General features: G+C 40.1%; 1 protein-coding gene across 1 annotated transcript in view; it reads right to left on the reverse strand.

Moving 5' to 3' along the window:
- Positions 1-12,481: 12,481 nt before the first annotated feature.
- nupr1b (nuclear protein 1b) overlaps positions 12,482-13,701 on the reverse strand; it is a 3,995-nt gene continuing 2,775 nt past the window's right edge. Inside the window, exons 3-4 of the mRNA XM_088915644.1 lie at positions 13,677-13,701; positions 12,482-12,939 (exon numbers count right to left, since the gene is read on the reverse strand). The exon at positions 13,677-13,701 is cut by the window's right edge and continues 110 nt beyond it. Coding sequence (XP_088771770.1) covers positions 13,684-13,701 — 18 coding nt within the window. The 3' untranslated portion in view covers positions 12,482-12,939; positions 13,677-13,683. The remainder of the gene's footprint in view (positions 12,940-13,676) is intronic.

Raw genomic sequence — 13,701 nt, forward strand, 5'->3', positions numbered from 1 at the left:
ATACAGTATATATACTGTCAGTGTGTGTGTATATACTAGCAGTGTGATTATACAGTATATATACTGTCAGTGTGTGTGTATATACTAGCAGTGTGATTATACAGTATATATACTGTCAGTGTGTGTATATACTAGCAGTGTGATTATACAGTATATATACTGTCAGTGTGTGTGTATATACTAGCAGTGTGATTATACAGTATATATACTGTCAGTGTGTGTGTGTATATACTAGCAGTGTGATTATACAGTATATATACTGTCAGTGTGTGTATATACTAGCAGTGTGATTATACAGTATATATACTGTCAGTGTGTGTGTATATACTAGCAGTGTGATTATACAGTATATATACTGTCAGTGTGTGTGTATATACTAGCAGTGTGTTTATACAGTATATATACTGTCAGTGTGTGTGTGTATATACTAGCAGTGTGATTATACAGTATATATACTGTCAGTGTGTGTATATACTAGCAGTGTGATTATACAGTATATATACTGTCAGTGTGTGTGTATATACTAGCAGTGTGATTATACAGTATATATACTGTCAGTGTGTGTATATACTAGCAGTGTGTTTATTCAGTATATATACTGTCAGTGTGTGTGTATATACTAGCAGTGTGTTTATACAGTATATATACTGTCAGTGTGTGTGTGTATATACTAGCAGTGTGATTATACAGTATATATACTGTCAGTATGTGTGTATATACTAGCAGTGTGATTATACAGTATATATACTGTCAGTGTGTGTGTATATACTAGCAGTGTGATTATACAGTATATATACTGTCAGTGTGTGTGTATATACTAGCAGTGTGATTATACAGTATATATACTGTCAGTGTGTGTGTATATACTAGCAGTGTGTTTATTCAGTATATATACTGTCAGTGTGTGTGTATATACTAGCAGTGTGTTTATACAGTATATATACTGTCAGTGTGTGTGTATATACTAGCAGTGTGATTATACAGTATATATACTGTCAGTGTGTGTGTATATACTAGCAGTGTGATTATACAGTATATATACTGTCAGTGTGTGTGTGTATACTAGCAGTGTGTTTATACAGTATATATACTGTCAGTGTGTGTGTATCCTAGCAGTGTGATTATACAGTATATATACTGTCAGTGTGTGTGTATATACTAGCAGCGTGATTATACAGTATATATACTGTCAGTGTGTGTGTATATACTAGCAGTGTGATTATACAGTATATATACTGTCAGTGTGTGTGTATATACTAGCAGTGTGATTATTCAGTATATATACTGTCAGTGTGTGTGTATATACTAGCAGTGTGATTATACAGTATATATACTGTCAGTGTGTGTGTATATATACTAGCAGTGTGATTATACAGTATATATACTGTCAGTGTGTGTGTATATACTAGCAGTGTGATTATACAGTATATATACTGTCAGTATGTGTGTGTATACTAGCAGTGTGTTTATTCAGTATATATACTGTCAGTGTGTGTGTATATACTAGCAGTGTGTTTATACAGTATATATACTGTCAGTGTGTGTATATACTAGCAGTGTGATTATACAGTATATATACTGTCAGTGTGTGTATATACTAGCAGTGTGATTATACAGTATATATACTGTCAGTGTGTGTATATACTAGCAGTGTGATTATACAGTATATATAGTGTCAGTGTGTGTGTATATACTAGCAGTGTGATTATACAGTATATATACTGTCAGTGTGTGTATATACTAGCAGTGTGATTATACAGTATATATACTGTCAGTGTGTGTATATACTAGCAGTGTGATTATACAGTATATATAGTGTCAGTGTGTGTGTATATACTAGCAGTGTGATTATACAGTATATATACTGTCAGTGTGTGTGTGTATACTAGCAGTGTGATTATACAGTATATATACTGTCAGTGTGTGTGTATATACTTGCAGTGTGATTATACAGTATATATACTGTCAGTGTGTGTGTATATACTAGCAGTGTGTTTATACAGTATATATACTGTCAGTGTGTGTGTATATACTAGCAGTGTGTTTATACAGTATATATACTGTCAGTGTGTGTGTATATACTAGCAGTGTGATTATACAGTATATATACTGTCAGTGTGTGTGTATATACTAGCAGTGTGATTATACAGTATATATACTGTCAGTGTGTGTGTGTATACTAGCAGTGTGTTTATTCAGTATATATACTGTCAGTGTGTGTGTATATACTAGCAGTGTGATTATACAGTATATATACTGTCAGTGTGTGTGTGTATACTAGCAGTGTGTTTATTCAGTATATATACTGTCAGTGTGTGTGTATATACTAGCAGTGTGTTTATACAGTATATATACTGTCAGTATGTGTGTATATACTAGCAGTGTGATTATACAGTATATATACTGTCAGTGTGTGTGTATATACTAGCAGTGTGTTTATACAATATATATACTGTCAGTGTGTGTGTATATACTAGCAGTGTGATTATACAGTATATATACTGTCAGTGTGTGTATATACTAGCAGTGTGTTTATTCAGTATATATACTGTCAGTGTGTGTGTATATACTAGCAGTGTGATTATACAGTATATATACTGTCAGTGTGTGTGTATATACTAGCAGTGTGTTTATTCAGTATATATACTGTCAGTGTGTGTGTATATACTAGCAGTGTGATTATACAGTATATATACTGTCAGTGTGTGTGTATATACTAGCAGTGTGATTATACAGTATATATACTGTCAGTGTGTGTGTATATACTAGCAGTGTGATTATACAGTATATATACTGTCAGTATGTGTGTATATACTAGCAGTGTGTTTATACAGTATATATACTGTCAGTGTGTGTGTATCCTAGCAGTGTGATTATACAGTATATATACTGTCAGTGTGTGTGTATATACTAGCAGCGTGATTATACAGTATATATACTGTCAGTGTGTGTGTATATACTAGCAGTGTGATTATACAGTATATATACTGTCAGTGTGTGTGTATATACTAGCAGTGTGTTTATACAGTATATATACTGTCAGTGTGTGTGTATATACTAGCAGTGTGATTATACAGTATATATACTGTCAGTGTGTGTGTATATATACTAGCAGTGTGATTATACAGTATATATACTGTCAGTGTGTGTGTATATACTAGCAGTGTGATTATACAGTATATATACTGTCAGTATGTGTGTATATACTAGCAGTGTGTTTATACAGTATATATACTGTCAGTGTGTGTGTATCCTAGCAGTGTGATTATACAGTATATATACTGTCAGTGTGTGTGTATATACTAGCAGCGTGATTATACAGTATATATACTGTCAGTGTGTGTGTATATACTAGCAGTGTGATTATACAGTATATATACTGTCAGTGTGTGTGTATATACTAGCAGTGTGTTTATTCAGTATATATACTGTCAGTGTGTGTGTATATACTAGCAGTGTGTTTATACAGTATATATACTGTCAGTGTGTGTGTATATACTAGCAGTGTGATTATACAGTATATATACTGTCAGTGTGTGTGTATATATACTAGCAGTGTGATTATACAGTATATATACTGTCAGTGTGTGTGTATATACTAGCAGTGTGATTATACAGTATATATACTGTCAGTATGTGTGTGTATACTAGCAGTGTGTTTATTCAGTATATATACTGTCAGTGTGTGTGTATATACTAGCAGTGTGTTTATACAGTATATATACTGTCAGTGTGTGTATATACTAGCAGTGTGATTATACAGTATATATACTGTCAGTGTGTGTATATACTAGCAGTGTGATTATACAGTATATATACTGTCAGTGTGTGTGTGTATATACTAGCAGTGTGATTATACAGTATATATACTGTCAGTGTGTGTATATACTAGCAGTGTGATTATACAGTATATATAGTGTCAGTGTGTGTGTATATACTAGCAGTGTGATTATACAGTATATATACTGTCAGTGTGTGTGTGTATACTAGCAGTGTGATTATACAGTATATATACTGTCAGTGTGTGTGTATATACTTGCAGTGTGATTATACAGTATATATACTGTCAGTGTGTGTGTATATACTAGCAGTGTGTTTATACAGTATATATACTGTCAGTGTGTGTGTATATACTAGCAGTGTGTTTATACAGTATATATACTGTCAGTGTGTGTGTATATACTAGCAGTGTGATTATACAGTATATATACTGTCAGTGTGTGTGTATATACTAGCAGTGTGATTATACAGTATATATACTGTCAGTGTGTGTGTGTATACTAGCAGTGTGTTTATTCAGTATATATACTGTCAGTGTGTGTGTATATACTAGCAGTGTGATTATACAGTATATATACTGTCAGTGTGTGTGTGTATACTAGCAGTGTGTTTATTCAGTATATATACTGTCAGTGTGTGTGTATATACTAGCAGTGTGTTTATACAGTATATATACTGTCAGTATGTGTGTATATACTAGCAGTGTGATTATACAGTATATATACTGTCAGTGTGTGTGTATATACTAGCAGTGTGTTTATACAATATATATACTGTCAGTGTGTGTGTATATACTAGCAGTGTGATTATACAGTATATATACTGTCAGTGTGTGTATATACTAGCAGTGTGTTTATTCAGTATATATACTGTCAGTGTGTGTGTATATACTAGCAGTGTGATTATACAGTATATATACTGTCAGTGTGTGTGTATATACTAGCAGTGTGTTTATACAGTATATATACTGTCAGTGTGTGTGTATATACTAGCAGTGTGATTATACAGTATATATACTGTCAGTGTGTGTGTATATACTAGCAGTGTGATTATACAGTATATATACTGTCAGTGTGTGTGTATATACTAGCAGTGTGATTATACAGTATATATACTGTCAGTATGTGTGTATATACTAGCAGTGTGTTTATACAGTATATATACTGTCAGTGTGTGTGTATCCTAGCAGTGTGATTATACAGTATATATACTGTCAGTGTGTGTGTATATACTAGCAGCGTGATTATACAGTATATATACTGTCAGTGTGTGTGTATATACTAGCAGTGTGATTATACAGTATATATACTGTCAGTGTGTGTGTATATACTAGCAGTGTGTTTATACAGTATATATACTGTCAGTGTGTGTGTATATACTAGCAGTGTGATTATACAGTATATATACTGTCAGTGTGTGTGTATATATACTAGCAGTGTGATTATACAGTATATATACTGTCAGTGTGTGTGTATATACTAGCAGTGTGTTTATACAGTATATATACTGTCAGTGTGTGTGTATCCTAGCAGTGTGATTATACAGTATATATACTGTCAGTGTGTGTGTATATACTAGCAGCGTGATTATACAGTATATATACTGTCAGTGTGTGTGTATATACTAGCAGTGTGATTATACAGTATATATACTGTCAGTGTGTGTGTATATACTAGCAGTGTGTTTATACAGTATATATACTGTCAGTGTGTGTGTATATACTAGCAGTGTGATTATACAGTATATATACTGTCAGTGTGTGTGTATATATACTAGCAGTGTGATTATACAGTATATATACTGTCAGTGTGTGTGTATATACTAGCAGTGTGATTATACAGTATATATACTGTCAGTATGTGTGTATATACTAGCAGTGTGTTTATACAGTATATATACTGTCAGTGTGTGTGTATCCTAGCAGTGTGATTATACAGTATATATACTGTCAGTGTGTGTGTATATACTAGCAGCGTGATTATACAGTATATATACTGTCAGTGTGTGTGTATATACTAGCAGTGTGATTATACAGTATATATACTGTCAGTGTGTGTGTATATACTAGCAGTGTGATTATACAGTATATATACTGTCAGTGTGTGTGTATATACTAGCAGTGTGTTTATTCAGTATATATACTGTCAGTGTGTGTGTATATACTAGCAGTGTGTTTATACAGTATATATACTGTCAGTATGTGTGTATATACTAGCAGTGTGATTATACAGTATATATACTGTCAGTGTGTGTGTATATACTAGCAGTGTGTTTATACAGTATATATACTGTCAGTGTGTGTGTATATACTAGCAGTGTGATTATACAGTATATATACTGTCAGTGTGTGTATATACTAGCAGTGTGTTTATTCAGTATATATACTGTCAGTGTGTGTGTATATACTAGCAGTGTGATTATACAGTATATATACTGTCAGTGTGTGTGTATATACTAGCAGTGTGTTTATACAGTATATATACTGTCAGTGTGTGTGTATATACTAGCAGTGTGATTATACAGTATATATACTGTCAGTGTGTGTGTATATACTAGCAGTGTGATTATACAGTATATATACTGTCAGTGTGTGTGTATATACTAGCAGTGTGATTATACAGTATATATACTGTCAGTATGTGTGTATATACTAGCAGTGTGTTTATACAGTATATATACTGTCAGTGTGTGTGTATCCTAGCAGTGTGATTATACAGTATATATACTGTCAGTGTGTGTGTATATACTAGCAGCGTGATTATACAGTATATATACTGTCAGTGTGTGTGTATATACTAGCAGTGTGATTATACAGTATATATACTGTCAGTGTGTGTGTATATACTAGCAGTGTGATTATACAGTATATATACTGTCAGTGTGTGTGTATATACTAGCAGTGTGTTTATTCAGTATATATACTGTCAGTGTGTGTGTATATACTAGCAGTGTGTTTATACAGTATATATACTGTCAGTGTGTGTGTATATACTAGCAGTGTGTTTATACAGTATATATACTGTCAGTGTGTGTGTATATATACTAGCAGTGTGATTATACAGTATATATACTGTCAGTGTGTGTGTATATACTAGCAGTGTGATTATACAGTATATATACTGTCAGTATGTGTGTGTATACTAGCAGTGTGTTTATTCAGTATATATACTGTCAGTGTGTGTGTATATACTAGCAGTGTGTTTATACAGTATATATACTGTCAGTGTGTGTATATACTAGCAGTGTGATTATACAGTATATATACTGTCAGTGTGTGTGTGTATATACTAGCAGTGTGATTATACAGTATATATACTGTCAGTGTGTGTATATACTAGCAGTGTGATTATACAGTATATATAGTGTCAGTGTGTGTGTATATACTAGCAGTGTGATTATACAGTATATATACTGTCAGTGTGTGTGTATATACTAGCAGTGTGATTATACAGTATATATACTGTCAGTGTGTGTGTATATACTAGCAGTGTGATTATACAGTATATATACTGTCAGTGTGTGTGTATATACTAGCAGTGTGTTTATACAGTATATATACTGTCAGTGTGTGTGTATATACTAGCAGTGTGATTATACAGTATATATACTGTCAGTGTGTGTGTATATACTAGCAGTGTGATTATACAGTATATATACTGTCAGTGTGTGTGTGTATACTAGCAGTGTGTTTATTCAGTATATATACTGTCAGTGTGTGTGTATATACTAGCAGTGTGATTATACAGTATATATACTGTCAGTGTGTGTGTGTATACTAGCAGTGTGTTTATTCAGTATATATACTGTCAGTGTGTGTGTATATACTAGCAGTGTGTTTATACAGTATATATACTGTCAGTATGTGTGTATATACTAGCAGTGTGTTTATACAGTATATATACTGTCAGTATGTGTGTATATACTAGCAGTGTGATTATACAGTATATATACTGTCAGCGTGTGTGTATATACTAGCAGTGTGATTATACAGTATATATACTGTCAGTGTGTGTATATACTAGCAGTGTGTTTATACAGTATATATACTGTCAGTGTGTGTGTGTATACTAGCAGTGTGATTATACAGTATATATACTGTCAGTGTGTGTGTATATACTAGCAGTGTGATTATACAGTATATATACTGTCAGTATGTGTGTATATACTAGCAGTGTGTTTATACAGTATATATACTGTCAGTGTGTGTGTGTATACTAGCAGTGTGATTATACAGTATATATACTGTCAGCGTGTGTGTATATACTAGCAGTGTGTTTATACAGTATATATACTGTCAGTGTGTGTGTGTATACTAGCAGTGTGATTATACAGTATATATACTGTCAGTGTGTGTGTATATACTAGCAGTGTGATTATACAGTATATATACAGTATATATACTGTCAGTGTGTCTCTCTGCCTCTCTGCTCCTCTGTCTCTCTCTCTGATGTGATATGAGCTGTTAGAGGTGTGCAGTGGGATTCTGGGAAGTAATTCTGTGAGAGGTTCAGAGAGCAAGCTTGTGAAGGAGGGAGAGAGCTAAATTAATTTGAGTCACATTTCAGTTGAACTACATGAAATTAGATTAATTGAAAATGATCATCGCCAGTACATGACCTCCTTATTAATTCATTAGGAATGTCTTCTCTGGCCCAGTGGCTACATCTCCATTAGTCTGCAGCACCACTTCATTATCAGGACAACATAAACAGATTCATACAACCAATATCAGGAGACACAGTCCCAGTGCAGTACAACAGTCCTGTTACAATAGAAGCTGCAGTCCCAGTACAGTAGACCAGTCCTGTTACAATAGGAGCTACAGTCCCAGTACAGTAGACCAGTCTGTTACAATAGGAGCTACAGTCCCAGTACAGTACAACAGTCCTGTTACAATAGGGGCTACAGTCCCAGTACAGTACAACAGTCTGTTACAAAAGGAGCTACAGTCCCAGTACAGTAGACCAGTCTGTTACAATAGGAGCTACAGTCCCAGTACAGTACAACAGTCCTGTTACAATAGGGGTTACAGTCCCAGTACAGTACAACAGTCTGTTAAAATAGGAGCTACAGTCCCAGTACAGTAGACCAGTCTGTTACAATAGGAGCTACAGTGCTATTGTAACAGGACTGTTGTACTGTACAACTGTACAACACTGTACTGGGACTGTAGCTCCTATTGTAACAGGACTGGTCTACTGTACTGGGACTGTAGCTCCTATTGTAACAGACTGGTCTACTGTACTGGGACTGTAGCTCCTACTGTAACAGGACTGGTCTACTGTACTGGGACTGTAGCTCCTATTGTAACAGACTGTTCTACTGTACTGGGACTGTAGCTCCTACTGTAACAGGACTGTTCTACTGTACTGGGACTGTAGCTCCTATTGTAACAGACTGGTCTACTGTACTGGGACTGTAGCTCCTATTGTAACAGACTGGTCTACTGTACTGGGACTGTAACCCCTATTGTAACAGGAAGCTACAGTCCCAGTACAGTAGACCAGTCTGTTACAATAGGAGCTACAGTCCCAGTACAGTAGACCAGTCCTGTTACAATAGGTGCTACAGTCCCAGTACAGTAGACCAGTCCTGTTACAATAGGAGCTACAGTCCCAGTACAGTACAACAGTCCTGTTAAAATAGGAGCTACAGTCCCAGTACAGTAGACCAGTCTGTTACAATAGGAGCTACAGTCCCAGTGCAGTAGACCAGTCCTGTTACAATATGAGCTGCAGTCCCAGTACAGCAGACCAGTCTGTTACAATAGGAGCTGCAGTCCCAGTGCAGTAGACCAGTCTGTTACAATATGAGCTGCAGTCCCAGTACAGCAGACCAGTCTGTTACAATAGGAGCTGCAGTCCCAGTGCAGTAGACCAGTCTGTTACAATAGGAGCTGCAGTCCCAGTACAGTAGACCAGTCCTGTTACAATAGGAGCTACAGTCCCAGTACAGTAGACCAGTCTGTTACAAAAGGAGCTACAGTCCCAGTACAGTAGACCAGTCTGTTACAGTAGGAGCTACAGTCCCAGTACAGTAGACCTGACTGTTACAATAGGAGCTACAGTCCCAGTGCAGTACAACAGTCCTGTTACAATAGGAGCTACAGTCCCAGTACAGTAGACCAGTCTGTTACAATAGGAGCTACAGTCCCAGTACAGCAGACCAGTCTGTTACAATAGGAGCTACAGTCCCAGTACAGTAGACCAGTCCTGTTACAGTAGGAGCTACAGTCCCAGTACAGTAGACCAGTCCTGTTACAATAGGAGCTACAGTCCCAGTACAGTAGACCAGTCTGTTACAATAGGAGCTACAGTCTCAGTACAGTAGACCAGTCTGTTACAATAGGAGCTACAGTCCCAGTACAGTAGACCAGTCTGTTACAATAGGAGCTACAGTCCCAGTATAGTAGACCAGTCCTGTTACAATAGGAGCTACAGTCCCAGTACAGTGGACCAGTCTGTTACAATAGGAGCTACAGTCCCAGTGCAGTAGACCAGTCCTGTTACAATAGGAGCTACAGTCCCAGTACAGTAGACCAGTCTGTTACAATAGGAGCTACAGTCCCAGTACAGTAGACCAGTCCTGTTACAATAGGAGCTACAGTCCCAGTACAGTAGACCAGTCTGTTACAATAGGAGCTACAGTCCCAGTACAGTAGACCAGTCCTGTTTTAATCGGAGCTGCAGCTCCAGTACAGACGGACTCAGTATCACAAACAGGACTGAAATCTTCCCAATTTCCTTTGGAATTCTCAGAAGCAGTTGCTAGGCAACAAGAGGAACTTCATTGGAATTGCAGATAGAAGCAGGGAGAGGAGGAGACAGAGCACTGACTGTCTGTGTGTGTGTGTGTGAGTTTGTCTGTCTCCCTGTCTGTGTGTGTCTGTGTGTGTCTGTGTGTGTGTGTGTGTGTGTGTGTGTGTGTGTGTGTGATATTTGTCTGTGTCACTGAGGTCACCCCTCTCTCTCCTCACTGAGGTCACCCCCCTCTCTCCTGTCACTGAGGTCACCCCTCTCTCTCCTCACTGAGGTCACCCCTCTCTCCTGTCACTGAGGTCACCCCTCTCTCTCCTCACTGAGGTCACCCCTCTCTCTCTCCTGTCACTGAGGTCACTCCTCTCTCTCCTCACTGAGGTCACCCCTCTCTCTCCTGTCACTGAGGTCACCCCTCTCTCTCCTCACTGAGGTCACCCCTCTCTCTCTCCTGTCACTGAGGTCACCCCTCTCTCTCTCCTCACTGATGTCACCCCTCTCTCTCCTCATTGAGGACACCCCTCTTTCCTGTCACTGAGGTCACCCCTCTCCCGTACAGGACGCCCCGGTCAGAGTCCCCCCCTCACTCGTCACTGATGTGATCTGGGATGCCTGTGGGGAGTCCAGTGTCTCGGGTCTCGAACCCTGACCCCGATGTGGTCCAGGACCCTGGCGTGTCTTCTCTGCGGACACCAGTGCTGGCTGTAGGATTGCTGCTGCCCCCTGGTGTTCGTCTGTGGTACTGAGACGCTACAGCGGTGCGGCTGTAGGATTGCTGCTGCCCCCTGGTGTTCGTCTGTGGTACTGAGACGCTACAGCGGTGCGATGTGGAATCTTCCATCTCTCAGACCAGATACTGGATCTTGGAACAAACTAATTAAACTATTTTTTCTACAGATTGCGAGTCAACTGCAAAATCAAGACGTTTATGAATAGTGATGTGAGTCGACATGCTGTCTCAAACCCCTGATCTCTCCAAAGGTGATGTGAAACAGCCCTTCCTGCTCACCAGTCCCTGTACTGACTGATGTACTGTGATGTGAAGAGACTCTTCCTGCTCACTAGTCCCTGTACTAACTGGTGTACTGTGATGTGAATCAGCCCTTCCTGCTCACTAGTCCCTGTACTGACTGATGTACTGTGATGTGAAACATCTCTTCCTGATCACTAGTCTCTTTACTGACTGTTGTACTGTGATGTGAAACAGCCCTTTCTGCTCACCAGTCCCTGTACTGACTGATGTACTGTGATGTGAGGCAGCCCTTCCTGCTCACTAGTCCCAGTACTGACTGATGTACTGTGATGTGAAGCATCTCTTCCTGATCACTAGTCTCTTTACTGACTGTTGTACTGTGATGTGAAACAGCCCTTCCTGCTCACCAGTCCCTGTACTGACTGATGTACTTGATGTGAAGCGACCCTTCCTGCTCACCAGTCCCTGAACTGACTGATGTACTGTGATGTGAATCAGTCCTTCTTGCTCACTAGTTCACTGTCCTGACTGGTGTACTGTGACATGAAGCAGCCCTTCCTGCTCACTAGTCCCTGTACTGACTGGTGTACTGTGACGTGAATCAGTCCTTCTTGCTCACTAGTTCACTGTCCTGACTGGTGTACTGTGACATGAAGCAGCCCTTCCTGCTCACTAGTCCCTGTACTGACTGGTGTACTGTGACGTGAATCAGTCCTTCTTGCTCACTAGTTCACTGTCCTGACTGGTGTACTGTGACATGAAGCAGCCCTTCCTGCTCACTAGTCCCTGTACTGACTGGTGTACTGTGACGTGAATCAGTCCTTCTTGCTCACTAGTTCACTGTCCTGACTGGTGTACTGTGATTTACGAGCGAATAAGTATAGGCTGTGTAGTAGACATTTCACAGCTGTGCCGCACTGGGACGTGAACCCTCAGCCCCCCCCAGAGAGGCGGTCACAGACAACAGCAGGCGTGTGGTTCGAAAGCCTTTATTCGGGACAGAGGGGCTGAGTCTCGGGAAGAGAAGGCGATCGCTGATGCTCCTCGCAGGGGGACAGTCTCGGGGCGCAGTGGCACCGTCTTGGGGTGCAGGGGGGTCCCAGGGGCACTGTCACCTGTCTGAGGGTCTGGGACAGTCATGTCTCACCCAGGGACACACTCCTCCTGTCTGGAGCCTCTCCTCTCCCTCTGTCTCTCCTCTCTCCTCTCCTCTCTCTTGCCAGGGTGATTCTCTTGCTCCGTTGCTAGGGCCGCCCGGGTCCGTTGCCAGGGTGATTCTCTTGCTCCGTTGCTAGGGCCGCCCGGGTCCGTTGCCAGGGTCATTCTCTTGCTCCGTTGCTAGGGCCGCCCGGGTCCGTTGCCAGGGTGATTCTCTTGCTCTGTTGTTAGGGCCGCTGAGGTCCGATGCCGGGTTTAGCTGTCCGGTTCACACTGCAGAGTCCGAGAGACAGGAGAGGCAGGTCAACACCCAGAACACCTCAACACACGAGGGCCCTGACTCACCTGTCTCACCTGTCTCTCACTCCCTTGTCTCACTGACTCACCTGTCTCTCACTCCCTTGTCTTACTGACTCACCTGTCTCACCTGTCTCTCACTCCCCTGTCTCTGCCTCACCTGTCTCACTGACTCACCTGTCTCTGCCTCACCTGTCTCACTGACTCACCTGTCTCATCTGTATCTCACTCACCTCTCTCACTGACCCACCTGTCTCACTGACTCCCCTGTCTTACTGACTCCCCTGTCTCACTCACCTGTCTCACTGACTCCCCTGTCTCTCACTCTCGTCTCTCACTCCCCTGTCTCTCTGCATCACCTGTCTCTCTCACTCACCTCCCTCACTGCCTCACTTGTCTCTCTGTCTGCCCTGTCTCTCTGCCCCACCTGTCTCACTGACTCACCTGTCTCTCACTCCCCTGTCTCTGCCTCACCTGTCTCACTGACTCACCTGTCTCACCTGTATCTCACTCACATCTCTCACTGACCCACCTGTCTCACTGACTCCCCTGTCTTACTGACTCCCCTGTCTCCCACTCCCCTGTCTCTCTGCCTGCTCTGTCTCTCTCACTCACCTCTCTCACTGACTCCCCTGTCTCTCACTCACCTCTCTCACTGCCTCCCCTGTCTCTCACTCCCCTGTCTCTCTGACCCACCTGTCTCTCTGCCTCACCTGTCTCTCACTCCCTGCTGTGCCT

The sequence above is a fragment of the Atractosteus spatula genome, chromosome 5 (assembly GCF_055471065.1).
Source record: "Atractosteus spatula isolate fAtrSpa1 chromosome 5, fAtrSpa1.hap1, whole genome shotgun sequence".
NCBI lineage: Eukaryota > Metazoa > Chordata > Actinopteri > Semionotiformes > Lepisosteidae > Atractosteus > Atractosteus spatula.